We start from the raw sequence: 20,182 nt of genomic DNA, 5'->3' as shown, positions 1-20,182 counted from the left end.
TACAGTGAAGCATGGTGGTGGCAGCATCATGCTGTGGGAATGTTTTTCAGCGGCAGGAACTGGGAGACTAGTCAGGATCGAGCGAAAGATGAATGCAGCAATGTACAGACACATCCTTAATGAAAACCTGCTCCAGAGCGCTCTGGACCTCAGTCTGGGGTGACGGTTCATCTTCCAACAGGACAACGACCCTAAGCACACAGCCAAGATAACAAAGGAGTGACTACGGGACAACTCTGTGAATATCCTTGAGTGGCCCAGCCAGAGCCCAGATTGAACATCTCTGGAGAGATGTGAAAATGGCTGTGCACCGACGCTCCCCATGATGGAGCTTGACAGGTCCTGCAAAGAAGAATGGAAGAAACTGCCCAAAAATAGTTGTGCCAAGCTTGAAGCATCATACTCAAAAAGACTTGAGGCTGTAATTGGTGCCAAAGGTGCTTCAACAAAGTATTGAGCAAAGGCTGTGAACACTTATGTACATGTACATATTGTTTGTAGAATTTTGAGGAAAATAATGAATTTAATCCATTTTGGAATAAGGCTGTAACATAACAAAATGTGGAAAAAGTAAAGTGCTGTGAATACTTTCCGGACGCACTGTACATTTCAGTAACTGCAGTTTTTATCAGTTAAGTTTACTTTTTTTGAAAATTTAAAAATTGTTAGCTATTTTTTTTAAATTGTAAGAATTTAAGCACTTTAATATTGTACATATATCAATCAGAAAGTAGCAATCAATGCAACTGCAGAAAATTCTGGCATGCAACATATTTAGCCTCATTCAGGAATGTTGTTTGTTTTTTTGTTTTTTTTTCCTCCTCTTAAAAGGGGACAGTTCACCTTGTGAGCAGTTTCATGTAGAAAGGTTGTGGATTATGATGTGTGTTGTGGATTTGAGTAACCGGGTCATGATTTCTGCAAAGAGACATTGCTGTTGAGTTTTTCAAATGCGCTTTGAGCACCAAAAGCCGAGTGCCATATAGTCCCATTATATTCAAAAAAAATCTAGTCATCTCTAGGGTCGATATCTAATATCAAAACAATCTAAATGGATAAACAGCACTACCGGTAAGAGGGAAAATATATATTTTTGATTTTTGGGGTGAACTGTCCCTTTTTAAAACTTGCTCATAAAAGTTAAATGGGAAAAAAAATACGAAAAACCCATTGTCTAATTCACAAGACGTGCACAGACCACTGATTTTATTCTTACCCATGTTAAGTTTTTTTGTGATTTAGGATTGATTGTAAATTAGATGGCCGCTCCTGAGTCAAAGTAAAAATAGAAACATGTTTTCAAAAGGAACGAAAATATCTGTTGGCTGTGGATACAGGACTCACGGAGACTTATTTTACTCCATGGAACGTCATCTTGGATCAAATAAATCCCAAGGCTATTTTGTGTTATTACACTAGAACGCAAATGTGATGAAAAATGTTGAAAAAACTATAATAATTATATTAATTCTTGCCTAGAACTTGCCACAAACAATATTTAGTATTTCTGCGTACTGGATTGAGTTCCGACTAGTTGTATATTTTATTTTATTCGTACAAATATTTTGGAAATAAAATATTGATGAATCCTACAAATGAACACGTTAAGGGCAAATTTGTACACACAAATGTTTCCTGAACGGTGCCCAATGTGTTGCATTGTGCTGACCTAAAAAACTGGTTTCAAGGGAAGATATGGCTGTAATTTACACTTTAATTAGTTTTGCTTGTACAGTTTGTGGGCATTTTTATTGGAAGTAACGAGTACTGTAGCCAGTGACAACATCAGGACAACATAAACAATATGACATAAGTGTTTTATTTGTTATAGGGTCTTAAAATGAACATAACCCACAGACAGGATGGATCTTTTTTTATTCTGGTGTTACTGCAGGTTACGAGCCCACAGCACCTCCGGCTCCCACGGCACCAGCGTGGCAGGGCCGCTCCATCGGTACATCTAAACTCCGACTGGTGGAGTTCTCCGCCTTCCTAGAGCAACAGAGAGACCCAGACTCAGTGAGAAGCACATTATACTAAAGCATGAAATATCACTATCTCACGGTGTTCATTCCCACCTCTTATCATCCAGTTCTTCCCTCTATGAATACACTGGGACATTTTCCCAGGCAGACAGTCAGCTGAGAGGAAGCCAAAACAAGCTGAGAGGGGAGAAGCCTGGCCTGTAGGGACACACAGCATGAAAACCTGCAGAAATAATGGACTGTATATTAATCAGTTCCTTAAAAAGACATGCCAAAACTATATTTACACTGCAGACTCAATGAGTGTGAGTTGAGCTGTGTCTCACATTTCTTGTTTGCTTTAGCAAATTTTGAATGTTTGTCCACATTTTGCTGTGCACTTTTGGTATTAATACCGCATGACAACAGCCATTAATCTTACATTCAGCTTAATGCTTTAAATTGTTGCATTCGCCCTAAAGGCTACACGCTGAAGAGGCTGCTCTGTGAGCTTTTAAACTGAAGTGCAGCACCACATGACAGGGTTTTATTCAGTCACGACGAGGGCAACCAACCTCTGAAAATCAAATGTTATTCTCTGATTTGCTGCTTCTCCTTCTGATTTTTGCTATGCATCATGGGTTTGAGGTTTTATAGACCACAACTTTTATCCACTGACCAAATATTCTCAGTTGAAAAGGAATAGAGCATACTTAAATATTCTTTTTTATAACAAAGCTCTCACTTTTCATTCCATATTGTCAATTTAAGTTAAATGTAGTTGCTTTTGATGCAGAAATGTTTCTTTTCAAGTCTGAATTAAGCTCATCTACCATTAGCTTCTGAGAAAATGAATTATTTTACTGTAGGTTTTTGCCTAATTTAATACTTTATAGATCTATCTTGGTCAGAATTTGTGGTTTCACGCCTATAATAAAGTCACAACTTGAGCTTATAGAATTTGGGTGAAGCAGTCTGCCATTCCCGGCTTGGTTTAATACAAATGAGGGGATCAGTCTTGCTGCTTCAGTGGAGCAGAATGATATTACCTAATTTGTACATCATAAAATAAAAAGATGTCTAAAACCATGCAGACAGCAAAATAAAAAGCAATGTTGCATACCAATCTTATTCTAGCTATCACTTATTATGGTGGTTATTTGTCAGAATTGACTCCATTTTATTTCAATTAATTTCAATTGTGTTGATGACTTTCTGGATATTGATATGTAATACTGTTATAGATCATTTTTATGCCATTTTATGTCTGGTTTTAATGTTAAAATTCAGACTGCATAGACTTGTTTTCTAAATGATAAAACCAGAAATAGAACATCATATTTTAAAGTAAGTTTCTAATACTATTTATCTACTCTTTCAGTACAACAAGCACCTATTTGTACATATCGGACAGACAAATCATTCCTACAGTGACGCCCTGCTGGAGTCGGTGGACATTCGTCAGATTTATGACAAATTCCCAGAAAAGAAAGGAGGACTGAAGGAGCTGTATGGAAAAGGTCCCCAGAATTCGTTTTTCCTTATAAAATTCTGGGTGAGTATAATTTGTCAGCCACATTGATAAGATTGATAAATATCATATAAAATGGCAGCGTTACAGCTTGATTATGTTTTACACACATCAGTCTCAATATCACTGTAACCTCTTGCACAATGTGAATTGTTTGATGGCAGATCCTGTTCAGTTACAGTCTGTTCAGGTTCGTCTTTAGTGATTGGGTGTAATCAGTCTACACAGAGAAGATTGCTCTCTTAATGTTTGCAGAATGCACTCTGCTATATTTGGACTTGCATAGCAGGAGAGCGTTTGATCAAAGCACTCACTAATTCAATGTAATATCTCCAAACAATGGAGTGACCTGGTTGCACTCCTAATGGCTGTTTAAACATTGCATGTATTTCCTCCCTGATGCAAAATGCTAACTAGCGGCAGCCAACAAAGTAGGACCGTATGCACTTGGACCAAGTCCCCTCAAATTCCTTTTGAAGTGACCGACCAATCTAAATTTCAAATGAAAGACAGAATCTGCACAATAATGAATGTATAACTGCTTTGCTTAATGAAGGAGGGGAATGTTGTAGGAGGATGTCTCCTCTTTTTGTATCCATAATGAACAGGATGTCGAGGGCATAGAAAGGCTGCCCCTCGGGGAGCAGACCCCGTTCAACCTTGTAAATCAGTCTTTAAACGTAACTTCATTTAATCCTCTTTAGAATCTTGTTTCCAAAATGGACACATTAACATGCTTATTCAGACGTGACCGAGATCTTCTAATTTGATATGCGATGTACATATTTAATCTCGACAGCTTGATCAGACAGTGACAAAGAAATTCTTAATGCTGAGTTTAATTTAACATTTTTAGATACATTAAACCAAATTCTGACTTCCTTTAAAAGTACAGACATGTGCTATGTCTCAATTCCATACTACATACTAATTGTATACAGTATATACTAATCTTTATAGTGTGTTGTTTTTCCATCAACATACTTTACTGTTTTATACTTACAGGAAAAGATACAATACCTGCACTGTGACACCGCCAGTTACACTTAAAGTGGCTATAATCAATATTTTTATAGTAATAATGTGTCAAATGACAATGTGAAAGGAGTCGCTTGTAGTGAGGAACCTACAGAGACTTATCACCTGAATCTGCAGCTCCGCTTGGCTGTGCAGAGACTTCTAGTGTTTTTAGCTCATTGTTTAGTTGTTGCAACTTTAGTGTTTTGATTCAATCTCACGGCTCTCGTAACGTCGTTATTGGTTGCAGCTCTAAAAACATGTACATTACATGTTCAGCACCAGAAGACAGACACAGTTAGAGACTAGCTGGTGACCATAGTGGAGCATTTAGCGGCTATATTTCCCTCAGGAGTTGGTGGAGACCAAAAACAGCTAAAGAGAGTAAATATTGGACTTAAATCTGCCATGTGGCCAGAAAAACAACTCCAAATGAATGATAATGTTGCTCCGTGACTGCAGGATGTGTTATAAGCAACTGATGCTAGTTCACCATATCAACTTAAATGGTGATGATGTGTCAGTGTTGTGTTCACAACTTGTTTCCGCTGCCCCCAAGTGGCCCAAATGTTTTTTTTATTGCAGCTTTAACAATGGGACTGCATTTTTTTCTCCAAAAATATTTTTTGTTTTCTGAGTTGTTCCTGGAAATGTTTCACCACCATCACTACTAGTTTTTATTTTTTCAGCTGTGTAGCTCCTCCGTGTCCTTTGTTCATTGCATTTTGGGAGAATAGTGTGCATCAACGGCACATTCAAAAATCAGGGGGTGTTAGTAGACTTTTTTAGTATACTGTACTTCATATTGTCACTTTTCCAGTGAGAACACACTACATGATCAAAACCTGCTTAGAATTAGTATGTAGAAAATTGCAGATATATCGGTGTATGTCAGCCAATAACAAGAAACTGCAGTACAAAAATGGCAAACTAGGTTTGAGGTCATTTAGAAACACTGTATCCATGTTTGCCCACCAGAGAGCACTGACATGTTTTTCAACTGTAAAATGTCCCAGTGATGTATTTTCAGTTCTTTTAAAAAAAAATATCTAAGGATCCATATCAAGAGTGTGTGTTTATGTTTAAAAAAAAAAAAAAACTATTGGCCAACACATTGTTTTCTGATTTATTTTTAAAAACACCCAAATATCGATATCTGTATTGGCCTCAAAAACCAGTACTGGTTGGGCTATACACTCCAGCGCATCTTGTTTTTCTCTTTTTGAGCTGACTGAGTTTTAACATGGGGGTTGTTTGCACTGTTGGGTAGATATGCAAAATAAAGTTTGATATCACTCTGACATTATTTTATTTTTTAATGTTTAATGGTATGGGTATTGATCAGATTTTGTTCTTGTTAGGAGGTTAATTGATATTGCCCACAGATTATCTTAAAAGTTTCATTGGGTATGTTAACAGATAATTCACATGAAAGGACCTTAAAAATATTTTCCAGGTGTTTGTGCTCTGTGATCCTTTTGATAATTAATTGCTTGGTTCCTAGAATTGGTTGTTACTTGTTATATGAAATACCTGACAAAGGTTGCTGTACCTAAACATAATTATTCAATTAGTTTAGTTTTAATTTAAGTGTTGCCTCATCTCATATACACCAGTTTGTATACACGTATGCAAAGCTTACTTTTCCTTGTATGAAATGGCAAGTATCTTAGGCATTTGCCATTGTCACTACAAATATTTTAACACACTGTATTTACCTCTTCTTACCATGGTTGTATCTACTGTTTATTCCTGTAAATTGAACCCTAAATACAAATATATTAATTGCCACTGAATGCTGTCTGTTTTCTCTGGCTCCCAGGCTGACTTGAACTGTAACATTCAAGATGATACTGGATCTTTCTACGGAGTCACTAGTCAGTATGAGAGCTCAGAGAACATGACCATCACATGTTCAACAAAGGTCTGCTCCTTTGGCAAGCAGGTGGTCGAGAAAGTTGAGGTATGAACTCCTGTTGATCAGAACGATGGCTAAAAGCCGTGAATTACAATGAGTATCTACACTATACCTATGTTACTGTGTAATTTATTTATTTTTTTCTCTTTTTCCTCAGACTGAATATGCACGGTTTGAGAATGGACGCTTTGTCTACCGGATAAGCCGGTCTCCCATGTGCGAATACATGATCAACTTCATCCATAAGCTAAAACATCTGCCAGAGAAATATATGATGAACAGTGTGCTGGAGAACTTCACTATCTTATTGGTAATCACCTCACTGACCTGAGTGGGTGAAATCTCTCTCCAGGACTCTCATTCTTCTTCTCCTCTTTGCTGTCAGGGTGTGTTGGTGGCTCGGGGTGGGGGTGGGGGTGGGGCTGTTGACTGGGCCTCAGGATGAGTTCTTCTTGCTGGTCTTACATTGCTCTCATTCCACAGGGGATGAAACACAGTGTGCAGAGTCTCATTATCTGCAGGGGAAAAGGGAGGATAAGAGGGGCCAGGAACCCTTGTCAAAGTGCGATTCACCACTACTGAGAAAGCAAAAAAATAAATAAAAAGACTCATGGACTCATACGCAGGGCCCAAAAGCATCTTAAGGCTGAGATGATTATAAAATCCATCTTACAAACTTTAAGCTTACGAGGTGTTTCCCAAAAGCATCGTGATGCTTTTAGAAACGTAGATTAATAAGTGCCTTGTTCCTTGAAAAGGAACCAAAAATGATGCATTTCAAGTTTTATTCTTTATATCTGTACTTTTATTGTCACTACTGATGCTCTCTGTTGAGTGACATTTGGTGTAAAATGGTAATGTTAAAATTTGAAAAAGAAAAAAAAAACAATATTGACTGATCATTTTGAAGGCTGCCTTCACCCAGAAAGCAATGATCACGATGATGACCGTGTCAAAGTAAAGGATCGTTACCTACTGCCTGATAATATATTAATCTCTTGTGGCACTTTCCTGATGTTCTGTTTTCATATCTTCTCTTCTTTTATCCTACGGTGTGTATAATGTTTTCCTTGTGCTTATAAAGCTCTCATACAGAAATTATGTGCATATTCATTAATTTTATAAGAACATTTTCATGCTGAAGGATTCCACGTATTAACATTTCTATTGTGTCCTCTACCACATGCTCGGTAATTTATGTATTTTTAATACATAGCAAGGCCTTATAGACAGTTAAAATATGCCATGTTACTTTACAGTTCATTCACTGTTGAGTACTGCTTTTGGAAACGTTAGAAGTGTTTTTAAGTGCTTTTCTTCAAAGATTATCGGGATTCTATACTTGTTTCCTTTTTATTCATTTAGAAATATTACATGAAGTTCAATACTTACTATTTACTAGAAAGTGACAGTCTCTTCTCTTGCAGGTGGTGACAAATAGAGACACCCAGGAGACGCTGCTATGTATGGCGTGTGTGTTTGAAGTTTCAAACAGTGAGCACGGCGCCCAGCATCATATCTACAGACTGGTAAAGGAATGAGAGGCTCCGAGCCCTTCCCCCCCACCCCAACCTCCCTCTTTTCATAGACTTACCAACCTCACAAACAAGTGGCAGTGCCTCTACCTGAAAGTCACACCTACAATGCTTTTTGGTCATGGTATCGGGTGAAGTCAGTTGTTATAAATTTGTTTTAATATAAAGTGTTTGTTATTTGACTGCAGTTGTGAATTGCGGTACAGTTGTTTTATGTTTAAATATGGGAATTCTCCTTTAAAATATGTTGAGTTGGTCTATGTTGGGTTTAAATGTGGCCGTTCTTAAAGAATTCACTAGATTAATTTGGTAAATGGAAATGTGTGTTGTCTTCTGCTTTGTTATGTAGACTAAGAAAAAAAGGATGCTGGCCTTTTCTATCAGCGGCCTGATGTCGTCTGTGTAATATGTTTGAGTGTGTTTTATATGTCTGTAGTTCATAATTTGTGAGCATACATATAGTCAATTTACAGATGTGCACCCACAGCCAATAGATTTTCCAAAGAAGCTAAACTTACACAACACTACATAGACAGTAGTTGGAAGGAAGCAAGTGGTCATGAATATTGCAAAATTACTGCTATTTCTTTAAAAAACACAAACAACTCAGCTTTCAGAAGTATATTTATCCCTGTTGACGCACTCCAAGTCTTAGACACTAACAACAGAATTGTTGTTGCACTGTGAAAATACTACAAACATTTTGCCTGCATCTGCTCCATGAATGTAGAAGTCTTACCACCTGCTAAGCATTTTCTGTGCTACAAACGAGTCTTTTCTCTCTGACAACCGATAAGAGAATTTTTAGGTTTTAGACGGGTGAAAGTACTGCTTAAAATTACTCTCATCTTGTCCAAAAGCACTTTGTTCCCCTTCCTGGACTTGCTTTAGTGATGCTTACTTTTCTTTCTGTTTAAATAATCACAACACTATAAAATCACTTGTAGACAGCAGGCCTTGTTCAGTATGCTGTGGCTTTGCCCCCGAAAGACTCTCAATAGTTTTCCCCTCTGGGATCGTGGTGTAATAACTCCAAGCCAAGAGTGTTGCTGCCTTCATGTTCACACTATGTTCACATGTTTCTGTGGCCTACACCAACCCCCAGCCTTAAACATGTTATAGCTGTGTGAACTCCAAAAGATGCCACTAAAACTGTGATCTCTACGCAGGAAGACTCTTTCTATGTTTGCATTGTGTATGAAATTCACAACACTATCTGCCAAAGTGTAGATGTACAGTGCCTTAGAATATACTCTAACATTACCCTTTGCTTTGTTTTAAGTCTAAAATCAGTTTTGTGGATGAAACAGGCAAAAATAACTCACCAGTATATTACTTGGTACATCTTCACATCTGAGAAATGATGTTTCTTATAATTGGTACACTCCTAGAAATACAGTTTTTTTTTTTTGTTGTTGTTAAGGGGCAGTACACTTATGTTAAATTAAGTTATAATAACAGTTATAATGCAGGTTATATTTTTCTCTAACGCTGCAATATGTTCCTAAAACATCAGCCTTTTTTCAAAGAGTGTACTATAAACAGACTGACTGCCTTTCCTGTTGTAAAAGACCAAAAATACAGAGATACAGTCAATCTTTTGTCATGTCCTGCACGGTAGCAAGGAAGTGCCTTTGGTTTAAAATGTCCTGCTTCAAAAAGATCAAACAGAAATTTAAAATTTAATGTTGCTAGACCAAAAATGAGACATAAGTAAAACCAATCACCACATTGCCTTTTTTAAAGGATTTTAATGACAGCAGGAGAAAGCTGGTTACTGGTCAAATAAATAAATGATATATTCATTTTTATTACATTGTAAATTGATTTCACAAATGATGTATTTGAAGAAAAGCTGTTTCTTTGCTTGCGGCTCCACGTGCAGCCGCTGACTGCATGCAGGATGTCAGCTCAGATAAACACTGCAGCTGTCTGCTTTGTGCACACTTGCAGGTTCAAGTGTTTTTAAAAGAAAGAGGAAAAAAAAAAAAGGTTTTTGGAGACATTATGGTTTCCTCTTTCCCGCGACCACACGCTCTCACGATGTGAAAACCACATCACACTTTAACAATGTTGCGTTTGACGAGGCAGGTACCGACACAAGCTTTTATCAATTATTATCTTTGAGACAAAAAAGTTGATTTAACAGTACAAATTAAAAAAAAAATGTATTTGGAGCTGTTTTAATGTGGTTGTTTCCAAAACCTGTTTTGAGATGCTGTTTCAGAAACTAAACCCAATTTTTCACAACTGCTAGTGTGGACAAGGCTGTCGAGGTTAATACTTTTAAGGACCATAGCTACTCAAACATTTACTGTTTCTTACAAAAAATTATAATCATCTAAAGTATTTTAACCGAAGAAGCTCTAAATAATTGCAGACAATGTCTCTGGTGGATGCAGATAAAGTTCAATCATTCAGTATTTTGCCACAGTCCTGTGGACACTGTGGAGTTTTAATAGGCTTTTTCTTAAGTTTACCCTATGTATCTGTTCACATTTATTGATTACTTAGTGAGATGTTCCTGTTTTCTTATTGTACTTGTATACAGTTGTACTTGGTTTTGTGATGACATTGTCTGTATATTGCAAGCCCAATAAGATGGTAATGATGTTGCTGCTGCACTGCTGGTACATTGTGACATGTCGTTTCAACACTGAAACAGCAGGACTGATGCCTTCGATGGCACGAATGTCTGGTGGACCATTAGAAGAGAAAATGACAAAAAAATAAAAAATAAAATAAAAATCAGCTAAGTTGAGAAATCATGCTACAAACATATCAGCAGTTTAGCTCTTGTTATTTGTAATTCTGTCGAAGAGTAGGTACTGGTACCTTTTTTGTTTTATGACCATTTTCAGATGGTGGCTTTAAAGTGATTTTTCACACAGCTCACACACAGTTATCATACATTTGGGTTTTTGTGTGCAGACTTGTTTTTGTAAAAAGGTGCTCTGTACAAAATTATATATCTTAGCTTTTCTTGGTACAAATGTGTGATATCTTTTTGTATCCATGAAATGTGTTGGAGCAAAGGAGAGAAAAGAAGCTCTGCGATGTTTCTGTGTTCTGCATATGGTCTTGTCTTTGCTCCGTAACATTATGATGCCTTCTTGATAATAGATATTTTGTAGCTTTCTAGATACTTTGTATGTATGCAATATTGAAGTTAAATGAATCTGAAAAATATTGCCTCCTTTTGTTGTCAATTAAACATTTAACATAATTATTGTGCTGACGTTTGAATATTCACTCAGAAAGCAGTATTACAGATGTGACTGTGTGGTACGGACCTCATGAGGCACCATCCATTTAACTCTTTAACTGCAAAAACCTCAGATCAACAGTAGATGGAGCCTGTCACTTGCTTTTTATTTAACTGCTGGTGCCCCTGTTTCACATGTAAGGGAGTATATTTTAATATACCATTGTAGTAACAGAAACCATCACCAGAGGGAGATATTGTTTAATTAAAAGCAAATGCAGCATGATTTCCTTCCTTTTGAATTAAACCCATAAATTAAGGCACCAGTAAATTGTATTTTTTTTTATTATATATATATATATATATATATATATATATATATATATATATATATATATATATATATATATATATATATATATATATATATATATATATATATTAGTGTAATTTCAGTTTGGTCACATACAACATTTGAAAGCAAACCTGACCATTTGAACTACAGGTATCAGAGGACATTGAGTTTGTCAACTAAAATATAGAAATATTAGCTTGTTTTCCAGCTGTGTTTGATTAAAACAAACTAACATTTGTAACTCAGATTTGGTTGTTGTCAAAGTATAGCCCCTGTTTTAAAACAACTGTCATTTAGTTTATCAGCTGATTCCTGTGGTTTTGAAGTAACCCTTTGAAGACAGTAAAGGCTTTGTCCAGATGGGAGTTCACACAGGCAACGTTTAGACTGAAAATAGTGATTGTTGAAGTGATTATTATGTCTGGGATAGAGGGGTTCTCAGACCATACTGCTGGTACAAATTAAGCATGTGAAAGTGCTCCAAACTGAAAAACTATTTAACAGAGTTCAGTAAAAAGTCATGCCCAAACTGAACAGTTTTTGGAGTGCATAGCGCCACCATGTGGTCATTTATAAAGTACTTTACATTTTAAATAATAACTGTGAGGGGAAAAAGCAAAATTATTGATCCTGGATTCTGTAGCTCAAGGCTGTCTTTTATGTGCTCAACTCTGATACTACACATTTTTATGGTATTTTACCTTTAGGTGGCACTACACTAACATGATACATTGGCCATAACTCAATGCTCACGAGTCTGACTTAATTGAAATGTTGTAATTTATCCATGTATGGAGCCATAATAGACCCAGGATATAAGTAAATGTAAGAATGATTGTCCATGTGTACTTAAATCCAAGTGAAGATTTAATTTTATTGAAATAAGAAATTTAGAGGATTGTGCACATTGATGGGAGGTATGTGCTCTAGTTTCAAATGTGTTTCATTTGCCCTGGTCTGACAAGGCTCTGTAATGTGGTTAAAGCAAAGATGAAGGGGTCTCTTTCTCTCACTCGTATATCCACCAAAGCTTTGAGAACAAGACCAATCATACAGTAGTGTGCAAAAGTGTTGCCCCCTTCCTGATTTCTTAATTTTTTGCATGTTTGTCAACATTGCAAGTTATCGCAAACTCTTGATTGCAGTTGTTGCTGCTAAGGGTGGCCCAACCAGTTATTAGGTTTAGGGGGTAATCACTTTTTCACACAGGGCCATGTAGGTTTGGATTTTGTTTTCCCTTAATAATAACAACTTTCATTTAAAAACTGCATTTTGTGTTTACTTGTGTTATCTTTGACTAATATTTAAATTTGTTTGATGATCTGAAACATTTAAGCGTGACAAACATGCAAAAAAATAAGAAATCAGGAAGGGGGCAAACACTTTTGCATATATTGTAAAACCACAAGACGCATGTGCAGAAACTGGCACACCTCGTCTTTGGTTTTATTTGCTTTTGTTTGGCAGTCGATGAGAAGAAAAGATACTCAAAGCTAGCAGGGTCAAAACGATGCATTTTAAAAAGATGCTTGCCTTTAAGTATCAAGGACAGACCAATCAAAGCAGCACAGTCTTAGCTGACACTTGTTCAACATTCAATTAATACTCAACCATTATTCTTTAGTACACAGTGTTTCTAACCCTCCAGGTATCATCACCAGAAACTTTTAAATGACAACTTGAGTATCTGAAGGTGTCATTTACACGATCCAATGCCAGTGCACACTCAGTCATATCAACAAAAGCAAAGTGACCCTGAATATTCACATCACTGAAAACAAAAGTGCAATCCAACAGAAGGAGGGGTCACCACTGCTCCACTCGGATTTCTCAATGTGTTGGATTGTAAGTAAATATCTTTGTGTCACGTTTATGTGTGCTCAGTGCGCAACAGTGTACAACGCTTTCTTAATTTGGCTCAGAAATGGAGTCCACTAACAAATGACCGACACCAACCGAAACACAGAGTCAAACACAAAGTCCAAAGTCAAGCTAACATTACTGCAAAGCATGTGAAATATATTGCTTTTGCTTGCCGTTTGCAGGTTACTTTGTCGGCTGGCGTTGCGGGGCGGCCAAATACATGCAGGGTGGCTGGGTTGTAGCTGGCTGGCTAACTTTAGCTCGCTTGCTCACTAACAAAATACTGAGTATACTAACAGCGTTCAGTCTCGTGTCTCTTTTGCCCGATGCCCAGGATGATGCTCGCTCGCGCCATGCAGCAGCAGGATGCTGCCTGCAGTTCACTTAACTGCCAAAGGTGTCATTATTAACAAGGGTTTTCTGAAAGTTACATATAGAACCTTTAAGCAACATTTTTCATTTTAACAATACAACATGTCATGTCATCTCCCGGAGAATAGTCAACGCTGCAGCTCCGTGCAGCTTTCAGGCGACATGTCTGCATACAAAAACAATAGAAAGACAAGATGGGAGCTGTATGACTTCACTTCATGAATGTACAGAGACAAGAGGAAAAGACCTGGAGTTACTCGTAAATTCTGATATCAGTCTGAACGGTCACACAAACAACACAGGCATATATACACACACACACACACACACACACACACACATTTTTCCCCCTATATTTTAATCAAGTATCTCCCACTGCCACTTGAAGCAATAATACTCAACTTTAGTAGTACTTTTCCTATATACTTATTATTATTATTATTATTATTATAAAAAAGTAATAATAATCAATCATCATTATAAAAGTTTTGTATTGTCCACTCAGTTAAATTTGAGTGAATACATCCCAATAAATAATTTTTGTTCGTAAATATTTCCATTATGTTTTAAACACTGAAGTCAGGGTTTAAACAGTGTGGCAATTCTAAGACATTTAACCCTTTAACATTTCATCAGAGTAGTGGATACAGTGGCCATTATGACACAGTAAACCTTCAACATGCCACAGAAATCAGTAGCTGGTGATCAATACTGTCCTGAAGTCATCTTCTCAGCACAAAGTCACACATCACAATATGAAGTCCTCTTTCCTGACACTTACGTGTGCAGTCATGTGATCACAGCAGAGGCTGTCTCCTGAGGGCGCGCCATAAACGCACTAGAAGTGTTTCCTGGACACATGGACCTCCAAACCTCCAGCCCCATCAGCAACTTCTCAGATGTGTCTGGGACGCAGCGCGCACGCACACAGAGTTAATGAGTATGGACATGGCCGCGCTTTTCTCCAGTCATGCGGATTTAAATCTATTTTAAGACTTTTTCCTGATTTTAATCTATAAGAAATACAGTTAAGCAGATATTCACGATGGAGTCGGATGAGACCAAGATAGAGGAGAGTAAGATATCAGTGTGGGTCTGCCGAGAGGAAAAGCTCGTCTTCGGCTTGTCAAAGCGCACAACCTGCGCTGATGTTGTCAAAGTGCTTCTGGAAGACCAAAACTCACAGCACACCTCACAGTCTTACTGCATAGTGGAGAAATGGAGAGGTTTCGAGAGGATTTTATCGAACAAAACCAAGATTTTACGGCTTTGGGTCGCGTGGGGAGAGGAGCAGAGCAACGTGAAGTTCGCTTTGGTGAAGAGCGAGGCGTCTTTGGCGAACCACGGAGCCCGGAGCGCAGAGGCGCGTGTGGTGCTCAGTAAACACAGCCCCTGTGTTACCAAGGGGACCGCACGGTCTCCCGTGGGTGGCATCTCACCTGAGAAACAGCGTCGGATTGTCAGGAAAGCTTTCAGAAAGTTGGAGAAGATCAATAATACAAAAAGAGCGCAGGCGGCGCACATAGATGCGTCCTCTGCGGAAAAGATGGAAACTTTGGCTCATCTTGTGATTTCTCAGGATCATACAATCCGCCAGCAGATTCAGAGGATTACAGAGCTGGACTCAGAGATCGAGAGGTGCGAGGCGAAGGTGCATTTTGACAGAATTAAAAGACACGGGATTAATTATGTGCAGGACACGTATTTAGTGGATGCTGCTACAGCTTCCAGCCGAGAGGGAGACACACTGTGTTCAGCTGAGACTGTCGCCAAGTTTGAAGAGTATGTCCGGCGGTGTGAGGAGGTGGTTAGACTACAAGAGGAGCTGTGGGAGCAGGAAGCCCTTATAGACATCATCACGGTGCAGATGCAGGAGGAGCTGAACCACCGCTGGATGCAGCGGAGGGAAGAGGAGCTGCAGAGCAAAGACGCAGAGCCCGGCGAGGGCGCGCCATCCCTCCACATCAGCGAGGCAAACACATCAGAAAACGAGCTGCTTTTGGAAGGAGAGAGGATCAGGACACAGCTAGACGCGAGTTTATACATCGGCCTGCGCCTCAACACGGATTTAGAAGCTATTAGGAGCGATTTAGAGCTGACCCAGGAGATTTGCCGGGCGAGGGAGAAGGAGATGAGGGATTTGCTGGAGAAAGTGAACACTTTGGACATAGCGGAAGGGACAGCCCGTGAGGAGAGATGTAGCCACGCGACAGATGATAAGACGGGGATGATGAGCACTTTGGAGAGGAAAAGCGAGTGGGTGGAGCAGGCCAGGGGTCTGTCAAAAGCTCACAGTGTGAACGACGACGACTCAGACACTGGCTTAAGCTCTCTGCACAGTCAGGACTCAGACAGCCACCCTGTGTGGGAGTCACTGGTTTAGGTTTTTACCAGGAAGGTCGCCTATCATTTTTCAACCAGATGAAGAATGAACTTCTACAGTCTCAGGGATCATAATTACTCTGAAGTAAACGAAAATTTAAACTGAATTTATCTTTGTATGGAATCATAATAATCCCCATATTTTTAAAAACACCCTTCTTACACTGGTTAAAGAACGACTACAGTTATTTTTTGTTGGGTAATAAGTGTCAATCTCACCAAGAAAGTTGTTGCTTTGACATAAAAATAAACAAACACTGTTTTTGAAGCTTGAGTTCATTTGTTCCTCTTTTCTCTTTGCAATGACCCAAACACTGATCTGAAATGTGATATTTAATGTTGGAGTGGGGACTTAAGGGTGAACGCTAAAGAGATGACATGAGATGAAGTGTGGTAAAAGCAGATCATTTCCACAACCTCTGCCATGCTACTACACACCTCAGAGACAGCAGGGAGACACAGCCGAAACACACAAAGTCAAAAGGGTCTTTGGGATTATTCTGCAGATTGTGAACAACATCTGAGCTTTCACTGTGACCCAGACACTGAGTGATAAAGAAAACCTCTTTGCTGTGAACCATAAAGTCACAATAATATCTGAAGTCAAAACAGAGGCGCAGTGCTCACATAGGAGGTTTACATCCTGGACCAAAATGACACACACTCTCTCTCTCTCTCTCTCTCTCTCTCTCTCTCTCTGTGTGTGTGTGTGTGTGTGATGATAAGAAGGGACATTTTATACACAGACTGTCTGATAGAGACACACACTGAGTGCTTTATTCCCCAGATTTTGTGTCTCAATACAGAATGATTGCTGCTGAACAATATCAAGAGAAAATCATCTGACAGCAGAACCTCGTCAGGGTATTTCACATGAGTCATTCAAAGTTTTGGAACAGCAGCACACAGCCTCCACATTTTATCTGCCAGCTGCTAAAAAAAATAAAAAAATAAAAAAATAAATCCATTTCCATCCATTTTCTACCGCTTGGTCCCGTTAGGGGTCGCGGGTGACTGGAGCCTATCCCAGTGACTTTGGGCCTTAGGCAGGGTACACCCTGGACAGTGGCCAACTCGTCGCAGGGCTAACACAGACACAAACAAGGACAGACAACCATTCACTCTCACATTCATTCAATACGGGCAATTTTAGAGTCATCAATTAACCTACACATGCATGCATGTGTGTAGGTTAAAAAAATAAATAAAAAAACAAAAGAGAGGCTTCACCCTTCATTTCCCCAAATGAAAAGAGAAAACAGTAAAGGCCACTTTAGGTCTTTGATGTCTTATGAGCACAGTCCGCCTGCCTTTCCCTGAGTTTGACAGTTGGGTGAAAATCTTCAAATCCACAAAGAGTCAGGAACAACTCTTATGTAAAGATAATTTTTAGGCTGTGTTTGGAGGTTTTGGTCAGACCACTTTATTATTTCACAATAATGTTACAGTGAGAACACTTTTTTAAGAGGAAGACTTTCTTCTTTCTTTTGTTTTTGAGCTGTGTGTCATAATATTTGCGGTATATTTGGCGTTCTCTTGAATCTACTTCAGTTCACCCCATCTTTGTTGTGGATTAAACTGTTAATCTCTTTTCTGCAAGATTATTTATTCTGTTTCAGAGACCTACCTATGTTGTCAAAAAAGTGTAAAGTGATTGTACTGATTTGTATCATGAAACGTGGTAAACTTTTCTTTTGTAATGCTGCTTTTATAGAAGTAGCTGAACCACACACATACTAACACTGTGGCCTACAGATGACAAAGAGTTTGATTTGTAGCCCTGAAACATTGTCCAAGGCCTTTAACATAAACAGAAATGCTCTGTTTATATAAAGTGAGGTACAGTGCAGTATGTGACTTCTCTGCTGTCCTCTGGAGGATGAAAAACACCTTCCATCTGGAGTGAAGACAAAATATACCACAGACTGTCGTTTCTAGGCTCAATGCTAGAGAATGAAAAAAAAACTGCAATAGAGACTGTATTGAGTTTCCACCCTTGATAAACCCGCCCATGTGCTGCGTTATAAGTGAATACACAGCAATATGCAAGACAACACAAAAGTATACTTTACTACCTGTGTCCAAGGAGTTGTATACTTACTTAATAGGTGTATTGAATTATTCAAAACCACAGGAAGAATAAAAGATGAGCCAAGTGGTTTCTCAGCATATACACTGACTGAGTGACACAGCAGCAGAGAAAATGTTACATAACTCTCATATGTGTGCGTGAATATTGGAGGATCATTTGGGGTGCAGCCTCGTTTGGCCTTGTTTAGTATCACATTGATATTTTCTCTCTGGTACTCCTCAGAGACTTTCTGTTTATCATTTTTAATTATTGACAGGCAACTTTGAATAATCACTATAATGTGCAGTAATCCAGACATGTGTTTCAAGTGCATGTTCAAATAATTAGCAAAACAAAAAACTAAACACTAAGTGGCACAGTTTCAAAGTTTAAACAAGGACACAGACGCACAGCTGACAACTAAATTTGAGTCTGAGGGGGGAAAAAAACTAAAAGACTTGTGTTTTGTTAGCAAGATGTTTTATACTTTATTCTTAGATATTTGAAAAATTGTAAAATGTTTTGACGTAGAGTACAGACTGAAACAGCATACCGACAGCCATACATATTCAATGGACAAACTATGTAAAGGCTACATTTAATAATAGTAGCCTTTTTAATATCATGCCAAATGTAATATTAGCCTAAAAACATGTCTTATCGCCTCTTCCTCTTGTGTTTTTTGCTTTCATATCTTTGTTATACTATTTTTCACGTGCCAACATGTTGCCACACTGTGGTGAAACAATTTGTACTAGAGTCATTGATAAATCAGATGTAGAGAGATATATTAGCCCCACTAATAGTTTTCACTCTTAAATAAATTTGGGTATTTACGTGTTCAACTATGTGTGAAAGGAAAACTTCCGTCCACAAGATCTAAAGGGCGGCTAACACCACCATCTCCTCCTTATATTGTCAAATGACTGGACAGTGTAGTGCAAGTTTGTGATGGTGCAAACTGATGGTGAGGGAAAGCTCTTTGTATGTTATTCAAGCTAAAAGGTATTGAAATGCCATGACAACAGTCCAGACTGAAACGATCCATCGAGTTATCAAAATAGTTGCGGATTAATTTGCCGTCGATCGACTAATCGATTGATTGTTTCAGCTCTATCACGGATTATAGAAATTTTCTGGGGGCCACTGACATTCTAGGTTCCTCTCAATGAAAAAAAGACACATGTAACATTCAGCTCACTGATGGCTGGGACAGTCAAACATATGCATTGTTTACGGCAGGTGAACTCTCTACGGTGCTCTGCAGCCTCCTTCTTTGACTTGTTGTGTATCATTGTACAAAAAGGTCACATATGCTTTCCGTAACTCACAGACCAAACATCCTGCTGTGTTAATCCACTGCCAGAGAAGCAGACGTGACCTACAGAAACCCAACAGCTCCTCAGCAGGAATTACATTACTACCTCCAATATAAGGCACATCTCTCCATCCTGTCAGCAGTTTGTAACCACCTACTGTCAAAGTGAAGTTTTTTGCTCTTGACAGATCAAACAAAAAGGTAAATCTATTCACTTTCGACAATTAGAATGATTTTGCTGCACCCAGCTCCTATTTTACTGTCCACTGGATGAGGATCTTACCAATTTTGATCACAGAAACTTGAGGCAGCTCAAATAGTCTCCAACATACTTTGAGATTCTGACAAACAAACTAACAGTTAAGCACAGTTGTGCCAACTATTAAATAGTCAATAGGGGGGAAGTTTACTGGTACTGGTATTTCAGAGGAATGTGGTTTATTAAAAAAGGAAGGCATCTTGAGACTCAGCAGACAAAACTTTTAAATTCCTTTTCAGTCCAGCTGTTTTTGAAAAGTGACCGTTTTTGTGGCTCCACAATTATTATCTTTAGAAAATAAAGTAAATGTAATCATTTTAATAACCTCCTTCTAAAATGGTAATTTTACCACATCTTCTCGATTTCTTCACTTCAGATTGAAAAAAAAAAAA

At 38.3% G+C, this 20,182-nt stretch overlaps 2 protein-coding genes and 1 long non-coding RNA gene across 11 annotated transcripts in view; 2 read left to right on the top strand and 1 right to left on the bottom strand.

The window, feature by feature from the left end:
• The window catches only part of tead1b (TEA domain family member 1b), a 55,321-nt gene extending 44,130 nt beyond the window's left edge, over positions 1-11,191 (top strand). For 7 of the 8 annotated variants that reach the window (XM_044211008.1, XM_044211088.1, XM_044211169.1 and 4 more), the window contains 5 exons: positions 1,895-2,019; positions 3,346-3,519; positions 6,335-6,475; positions 6,588-6,740; positions 7,858-11,191. In XM_044211008.1, coding sequence (XP_044066943.1) covers positions 1,895-2,019; positions 3,346-3,519; positions 6,335-6,475; positions 6,588-6,740; positions 7,858-7,971 — 707 coding nt within the window. In that variant the 3' untranslated portion in view covers positions 7,972-11,191. Of the gene's footprint in view, positions 1-1,894; positions 2,020-3,345; positions 3,520-6,334; positions 6,476-6,587; positions 6,762-7,857 lie in introns of all 8 variants that reach the window. The other variant, XM_044211611.1, reaches the window with a different exon arrangement.
• On the bottom strand, positions 1,895-13,710 carry LOC122883325. 2 transcript variants are annotated; one of them, XR_006379611.1, is made up of 4 exons: positions 13,576-13,710; positions 6,758-6,945; positions 2,079-2,208; positions 1,895-1,992 (listed from the first exon to the last, which is right to left on the bottom strand). It is a non-coding gene; the product is annotated as an uncharacterized LOC122883325 (long non-coding RNA). The 2 variants fall into 2 exon arrangements; XR_006379609.1 differs by lacking the exon at positions 13,576-13,710 and having other exon boundaries at positions 6,758-7,851.
• Positions 13,711-14,587: 877 nt separating this feature from the next.
• rassf10b (Ras association domain family member 10b) lies at positions 14,588-16,410 on the top strand. Its single transcript, XM_044211738.1, has one exon. It carries the CDS (start codon positions 14,806-14,808, stop codon positions 16,141-16,143), a length of 1,338 nt encoding a protein of 445 aa, XP_044067673.1. The 5' UTR covers positions 14,588-14,805; the 3' UTR covers positions 16,144-16,410.
• Positions 16,411-20,182: the final 3,772 nt, after the last annotated feature.

This window comes from Siniperca chuatsi, linkage group LG1, assembly GCF_020085105.1.
Source record: "Siniperca chuatsi isolate FFG_IHB_CAS linkage group LG1, ASM2008510v1, whole genome shotgun sequence".
Classification (NCBI taxonomy): domain Eukaryota; kingdom Metazoa; phylum Chordata; class Actinopteri; order Centrarchiformes; family Sinipercidae; genus Siniperca; species Siniperca chuatsi.
The sequence above is the reverse complement of the archived record's forward strand: the minus strand, read 5'-3'. Positions and strand labels throughout refer to the sequence as shown.

Excerpts from the sequence above, each read along its gene's own strand:
- rassf10b (XM_044211738.1), top strand. The coding sequence starts at position 14,806 with ATGGAGTCGGATGAGACCAAGATAGAGGAGAGTAAGATATCAGTGTGG.